Here is an 8,126-nt window from a genome sequence, read left to right as displayed (position 1 = left end):
CCAGCCACATACATTAAAGCTGGCAGGTTTGAACCAGGCCTGGCCCAGCTAACCAACAATGACAATTGCAACAAAAAATGGCCAGGTGTTCTGGTGGGCACCTATAGTCACAGTTACTTGGGAGGCTGAGGCAACAGAATAGTTTAAGCCCAAGAGTTGGAGGTTGCTGTGAGCTGTGATGCTACTGCACTCTACAGAGAGTGACATTAGTGAGACTCTGTCTCAAAAATATATATATTATAATAATAAATAAATGAAATAGATAAATAAATAAAAATCACTACATAATTTCTAAGTGGTATAGACTTAGAAAACATGGTAGTATGTTAAGTATTATATTACAGCAAAAATTAAATTTAAATTTGGAAAGTGTTTTATAAGTTTTAAGAAAACTGATGAGTAGCCAGGCATTGTGGCAGGTGCCTGTAGTCCCAGCTATTTGGGAGGCTGAGGCAAGAGAATCACCTAAGCCCAGGAGTTGGAGTTAGTTGTGAGCTGAGATCCCACAGCACTCTATAGAGGGTGATAAAGTGAGACTCTTATCTCTAAAAAAAAAAAAGAAAACTGATGAGGGTTTTTATGCCTACCAGGCTACTAAACACTATCCCCAAGCACAGTGAGAGGCCAAAACCCACAAAAGTAGAAACAAGTAAATACCCAGATGTACCTGTTTGTCTTCCAGTGGGTCGGCCTCTCCCTTACTGGACTCAGAGCTGACATCATCCTCATCAGAACTGTTGAGGACTTCTTCTTCATCAGAGGGAAGGTCCCCAAGACCAAGATCGAGATCATTCTGTCCCTCCTGGGATGCTCCAGAACTGCTGTAAGAGAAAGTATTCACTGGTCACCCTTAATGACAAGGAGTGTGAGCAAAACAAACCCAAACCAACCACCTTATCCTTGTAATGTGGGCAAGGTATGCTAAGGGGTTTAGAGGGATGGAAACAGCCAGATCAGTCAAACTTCCTCTTCCTTTAACCTGTCTGGGCTGCCCCTAAACCCAAATTCATTTGGTCCATTTGTAACAATAGGAAGGAGTGTGGGAGGCAAGTTTCCCAGATGTTCCCATCCTATTCTTCCATATAGCCTTCCCTAGAACAGTGTTTTTCAATCTTTTTTATCTCAAGGCACACTTGAACCTACAGTTTAACTTCTGTGCCACCCTTAAATTATGTTGATTTTTTTAAAAAGTTAAAAGAGAGTAAAATTAATGTGCTTTGAACTTCTTTTGAAAATAATTTAATTAATGATGTTTAAAAATTTTCCAGGCACATGTAAGAACCTCTCAGGGCACATTGGTTGAAAATCCCTGCTCTGCAATCAGGTCTGTATGCTGAGTATAAACCAAGAAGCCTTATAGGGAGCATGCTGGCTCACCACACAGGGCACTGGCTGCACAGGTATACCAGAAGATCTGCTGCTTCCTTGGGTGTTTAAAACAACAAAAACCAAGTAATGGATCTATGAGGACTGGGAGGTAATGATGGTGATGACAAGCAACAAGGCGCATGCTCTTTTGACCATGAGCCCCCACCACTGTTGTTATGTACCCAAATCAGAAGACATGGGAAGGAACAGAGGATGTTACCAATTCTTAGGCTCTGCTCAAGACCTGCTCAATTAGCAACATCAGGGTATAGGGGCCTGGCGACTTGCATTTTAGCAAGCCTTCCAGGTGAATCCACCACAGGCTGAAGTTTGCAAACAGCTGTACCAGGTCATTTACCAACTCTCCTCCCTGGACTGATGTCAGCAAGGTTTGCCAGTTTGCATTGACACAGACCTCAGGAACCTACAAGCCATTGTTGCAATCCAATCTGTGGGGGGAATTCCAGAGGAAAGTCCCCAGACAGATGGAAAGAATTCTTTCTAGAGTTGCTTGTAAAGATTCAGGAACAAAATGCCTGTAGCATGCTTTTCTGTGGTTGGTCTACAAGAATACAAGAATATCTGCAGAACAGAAAAGTACAGGTGGGACCAGTAAAAGAGCCACAGAAAAGTCACAGGGAAGGACACTCGAGCAGAACAGATAGTTGCATCCCACTCTCGCAAGCTCTTTACAAAGGTCATGGGCAGGTCACTCAATTGCCAAAGCTACAAGTTGAGCGTTTCTAACGGGAATCTTAAAAGCTGAAGATAAATTTTCTGCCAGTTCCTGATTACACACTGTAGGATACAGACTTGCCTCAGAAGCCATTCCTGGAGCCCAACTGTTACAAAAACCAGTTGGATGGAGGCAGAATGCCAAAAAGGAACACTTCCCACTGCCAAAGACGGGGTTTCCTATTACTCAGTGGCCAGGGGCCTCAGGGAATCATATCATAGCCTCAATTCAATTAGGTGGGTGCACACACTTTATCAGAGCTCACCATGACAGGGAAGAGACTCACTCCCCAGAGGCTGACATGGGGGTGTGGAGGGTGGAAGCTTTCTAGTAAGAGAGATGGCAAGATACGCTGTCTCTGGCTATGGAGATAAGGGCCAACCCAGCTGAGTAGTTAATTGTTGTTTTAGATTAGCAAGAGTAAGGTGAGTTAACAGGATATACAGACTGCAGGAGCCACCCATATAGGTAGAAGAAAAAATATCTTTTCTTGTTGGGGGTGGGAGGGGTGTTCGTATTTGCCTCAAAAAAAAAGTCTAAAACTCCTGGCTGAACTCCTGCCTCAGCTTCACGAGTAGCTGGGACTACAAGTACATGTCACTATACTCGGCTTATTTTTTCTATTTTTGGTAGAGACAGGGTCTTGCTTTTGCTCAGGCTGTTCTCAAACTCCTAACTTCCAGGGATCCTCCCTCCTCAGTCTCCCAGAGTGCTAGGATTAGTTGTGAGCTGACTGGCCCTATCCCCTTCACTTGTTTTTATCCTAATTCCTTATCTCTTTACATTTTCCAAAACGCAGTTAGCAGGACACACAATTCAATTTCCAAGTGGCATCAACACCTCCTGGAATCTTGGAAATGGAGACTCTCAGCCCCCTGCCAACCACTGAATCAGCATCTGTTTTGTAACAAAATCCCAGTGACAGGTAGGAGAAGCTGGGCTCTAAAAGGCTCTTTGAATCAACCCAGCTGTGTTTTTGGACTCCAAAGTATTGACAGATTTGGATAATTAGTAATAGGGCTGTACCACCTGTGAGGAAATTAGGTTTATTTTGTCTAAGAGGAGAGCTGAAAGGTGTTTCTTGGACAAACTTTTGGAAAGCTGCAATTAAGAAGATAATAACCGGTGGTTGCCACATCCATTAGGGATAGGAAAGGAATCAAAGTGCAAAAGTTAACGTTCAAGAACAGGGAACAAAGAGGCTTTAAATATTAAAACTACACGGAAAACATACGGCCATGAGTAACAGGAGACTTTGGTTTCTCTTCTGACTCTTACATTATCTCATTCAACTGCACTTGATTCCCTCATTAAAATGTAAGCTCCTAAGAACAAGGAAATTGCGTTTGCCAGATGAATCTCCAGCATAAAGCCCAACACACAAGAGACTCTCAAGCATTTTTAACTGAATAAACAAAAATGGTAGTAGAGGCAACGAGGGTGAAATTTCAGAAGTGCAGGTGGCCTGAACCAGGGTGGCTACCTTAGGAATTGAGAAGGGGGGCAGATTAAAAAAAAAAAAATCATCAGGACATAGGGTAAAGGGGTGGGGAGGAAAAACTCAAGTAACAAGGTTTCAAGTCAAGGTCACCAGCAGAGAGTGACATAAACTGAAACAGACACAGGGAACGGGAACCTGATTTTAAAGGCAAGCTAACACATTTAATAGCACAATCAGGAAAGATGACATTTAGGATCCACATGTACGTGTTCATTTCTCTTAAAACTGTGAATTAAGCTATTTTCCCACACAATTGTTAGCGGCTTTTGGGTTTACCTAGATAATTTTAGACTTCTGATAATACGGATCGCATACTGGTGCCAACATTGTAGTTTGAGGCTCTTCTATTATTTTTTTAATTTCCTTCCCACTGTCAGGAGGATAACATCCTAACACTGCCTGCTTTGAGGGATAAAGGAACAGGACGTAGTGCTTCCTCCACATCTTCCTGCCTAGTTAGTGCATAATTTGATAGTTGAAGTGAAAGGAAAATAAGAGGTAAAAGCAACCAAAACAGAGACTGGGCTCCGCTTCCCCGGGCCCCACGTCCCCAGGCCACCCTTTCTAAGTCAGATCTGCTTCTGGGAGGGGCCTGGTCCCTAGAAAATTGGTTAGTTTCTAGTATCCTGGAGTAAAGACAGATGCCAGTAAAACCAGAAATAAATTCCTCCTGATGGCAACCGTTCCTTCAATTCCACATGCCAAGACTTACATACATTTGGAGTGATGATTATTCGATGCCATCGCCTTTTAAAAATTACTGATCTTTTTTCCCTCTATGTTTGTTTCTACATATAGACAGTATATACTCCACTGGAAGTACATCAGATTTCTCTTTCAGGTAAGAGGTCACACAGGATGATTTCTTTTAGAAGAAATTGTCTTTTTTGAAACATACTCAATCTATTTCCCCTAAGAGTTTTTAGAAATGTAAAATCTGGATTACGTTGAGCCAGGCATTAACAGTTTGCCTGGGTTCACCGCAAAAAAAAACCTGGGAAGTCTCCACTAAATTACAAATTCTAGCAAAGGGAAGGGAGAAGGACAAAGATGGCAAAGAGAGGGAACGGAGAGGCAGAGTCAACCGAGGAATGCTTGAAAACAGAGTCTCCTCTGTTGTTGACAAATCTAGTTATTTTTTTTCTTCTCTTGCCTGTGATATTCTAAGCCCCTTAACCAAAGACTATTCCGTGTAATTCCTCCCGAACTTGAAGAAAGCTCATTCCAATACCCTCACCTCCAGAAGTTTCTTTCTCATTTCCAAGTCACAACATGTAAATCTGAACTTCTGTGATCTTTCTCTTCCTCTTCTCTCTAGTCCTGGCTCAAACTGAACAGAACCCGCTCGTCCTCAGGATGTTGTTGTAACTCTTTGTCAAACGCTGTCTCCTAATGACTTGGTGATCATGTGTTTCCTTTGGTGACTCTCATATTTATGACAGAATGAGCGGAAAAAAACTATTAAGGACTTTGAGGATGCACATTACATGGAAAAATTAGCAAAAAATTTTAAAATAACTTACTTAATAGTTATTTTATAATATGCTAACTATATAAAATTGGTTTACGATTTTCACCAGAAAATTATTTCTAATAGGCTTCACCAGAAAACTTTTTAACTCTATGACTTCAGTTACCCTATAAAACCGCAGATCCCACAATAAATAAGTAAGCAAGGCACGTCACATTGTGTATCAAATCAGTACACTGAACCCCATAAATGCATCAATGTACAGTTTATGATTTAATAAAAAAAATGTAGATTCCAGGGTCAGGTGAAATCATGAATCAAATCAACAACAAAAAAAATTTTAAACCCTTCTAATTCTCATTTTTGGTTCATCTTCTCAATTACATAGTACTTCTGGAATTTTCTCCATTCCCCCACTCAGATGGTTTTCCTGGGAACCAGCGTGAATTGAGTAAGTCATCTGTCTAATTCCTGTAGGAATCATGGCACAACTTGGGAAATAGGCATTCGGGGCCATTTGCATCCTCTAATAAAGCAAGTGTCAAATACTCACGTCATGTTTTTAGACTTTGCAAACAGAGGATCTCACACAATTATTTTAAGTATGTACAGAGCTAGGGTGGCAATATAAAGCCAAGAGATAACATAAGAGCCTGAGGCAAACTTATCTAACTTGAACAAATAACAAGTTCAACAAACGTGACCCCTCTGTCCTGGGAGGTGAACTGAATCATGTAGTGCTGAGAGGCTCTTAGGTACGCCTTGACAATTTTTTAAAGATCATTAATTAAATTATCTTCAAAAGAAGTTCAAAGCACAGTAAGTGTATTTTTTTTCTACCTTTTTTAAATTGAGACAGAGCCTCACTCTATCCCCCTGGGTAGCAGCCTCAAACTCTTGGGCTCAAGTGATTCTCTTGCCTCAGCCTCCAGAGTAGCTGGGACTATAGGCACCTGCCACCATACCTGGCTAGTTTGTTTTTAGTAGAGAAACAGGGTCTTGATCTTGCTCAGGCTGGTCTCTAGCTCCTGAACTCAAGAGCTTCCCCTGCCTCGGCCTCCCAGAGTCCTGGGATTATAGGCATTAGCAACTGCACCCACCTTTTTAACTTTTTGGTTTTTTTGATCAACATAATGTAAGTAAGCCAAGGAAGTTTAACTATAGGTTCAAGTGTGCTGTGAAATAAAAAAGGTTAAAAAACACTAATCTAATAGGTCTTCTCCATTATTAACTACTATGACTTTAAAAAAAACAAACAATTCCACAATGCTTCAATAAAACATAAGGCTATAGGTGCTGAAGTTCTTATTATAGTATAATAGCATAAATCCTTCCCTTCAAAGGGAAGTGTATATATTAATTTTTAATCATCTTTTGAGAGGCAACTTGCCTAAAGGTTAGGACAAACTTTAATTTTTAAAGTTAATGGTTTTATTATCTTGACCTTAATAAAAAAGAAAAACATCCCGTAACATATGTATGTGGTGCATTAACTTTTTTGAGTTAAAGTCTTTGATCAGTACCCACAAAATAAAAATAAAATCACTTGGCTTGGCACCTATAGCTCAGTGGCTAGGACACTAGCCACATACATCAGAGATGGCGGGTTCAAACCCAGCCTGGGCCTGCCAAACAACAATGACAACTACAACAAAAAAATAGCCAGACTTTGTAGCAGGCACTTGTAGTCCCAGCTACTTAGGAGGCTGAGGCAAGAGAATAGCTTGAGCCCACGAGTTTGAGGTTGCTGTGATGCCATTGCAATCTACTGAGGGCAACATAGTGAGACTCTGTCTCACAAAAAAAAGAAGAGAAGAATCTTATAAAATGTACACAATTAGTGTTTTATTTTTTTTGGTTCATGAATTTTAAAAGTTTTAACCACCAAGCCTTTAAAACTGGCAAGCTAGGGTTTATGGCTTGGGAGGAAAAAAAAAAAGAAACCACATAAAAATACCCAACTTCCTTGGAATATAAACTAGAAACTGTTTAAAACTGGCTCTGGGTGACTTGTTAGGAAGGGATGCCAGGCTTCAATGATGGACTTTTAAAAACCAGGCCTGTTTCATTTTCCAGGGGCAACCTCTACCCTTACAAATACCGTTACCATCTCCTTCTTCCTGGAATGCAGTTATTACTAGAATCCCCAAATTGTACCCTACTGATTAAAAACAAAATCAGGATCAGTACCCTGAAGCTGCTTTTTTTTTAGAGATGGAGTCTCACTTTGTCACCCTCCATAGAGTGCTGTGGCATCACACCTCACAGCAACCTCCAGCTCTTGGGCTTAGGCGATTCTCTTGCCTCAGCCTCCCAAGTAGCTGAGACTATAGGCACCCACCACAATGCCTGACAATTTTTTAGAGATGAGGTCTTGCTCTGGCTCAGGCAGGTCTTGAACCCATGAGGTCAGGCAATCCACCCTCCTCGGCCTCCCAAGTGCTAGGATTACAGGTGTGAGCCACTGCGCCTGGCCACGCCTAACTAATTTAAAAAAAATTTTTTTTGTAGAGCTGGGGTCTTACTACGTTGCCTAGGTTATGCATTGGTTCTAACGTTATTAAAGTTTAATTCAAAGTAAGCAATTTTAAAGGGAATTTCCATCAAAGGCCATTAATAAAGACAAGTTCCATACTGCTGTTAAACAGCTATTTAAAAATTGCATTTTACAAGGGTACATGTTAAATTTACCAAGTACAGAGTATAAATGTCTAAACATAATAACTAAGACAATGCGATAAAGGCTATGTTAACCAGTTTGATGACAATATTTCAAATGGTATATAAAACCAGCACATTGTACCCCATGATTGCATTAATGTACACAGCTATGATTTAATAAAAATAAAAATTAAGGTAGATCGACTGGGTGAAAACTTTATAAAAGGTAATTTGAAGCCAAAAAAAAAGTGATTCAAAGAATATATGTATTTATACATATATACACATATTTTTATATGTATACAAACTCTTTGGGGATAGTTTATTTGCTTCCCAAGGTGATGAGAATTAAAAAGAAAGACATTCTGGCTCGGCGCCTGTGGCTCAAG

At 40.5% G+C, this 8,126-nt stretch overlaps 1 protein-coding gene across 2 annotated transcripts in view; it reads right to left on the bottom strand.

Moving 5' to 3' along the window:
• The window catches only part of FGD6 (FYVE, RhoGEF and PH domain containing 6), a 125,236-nt gene that overhangs the window by 83,104 nt on the left and 34,006 nt on the right, over window positions 1-8,126 (bottom strand). Inside the window, exon 3 of one of the 2 annotated variants that reach the window (XM_003783345.2) lies at window positions 668-818. In XM_003783345.2, coding sequence (XP_003783393.1) covers window positions 668-818 — 151 coding nt within the window. Of the gene's footprint in view, window positions 1-667; window positions 822-8,126 lie in introns of both variants that reach the window. The other variant, XM_023509211.1, reaches the window with a different exon arrangement.

The sequence above is a fragment of the Otolemur garnettii genome, unplaced genomic scaffold, assembly GCF_000181295.1.
Source record: "Otolemur garnettii isolate 467f Iridium unplaced genomic scaffold, OtoGar3 scaffold00007, whole genome shotgun sequence".
NCBI classification, from domain to species: domain Eukaryota; kingdom Metazoa; phylum Chordata; class Mammalia; order Primates; family Galagidae; genus Otolemur; species Otolemur garnettii.
This window is presented reverse-complemented; position numbering and strand designations above follow the sequence as displayed.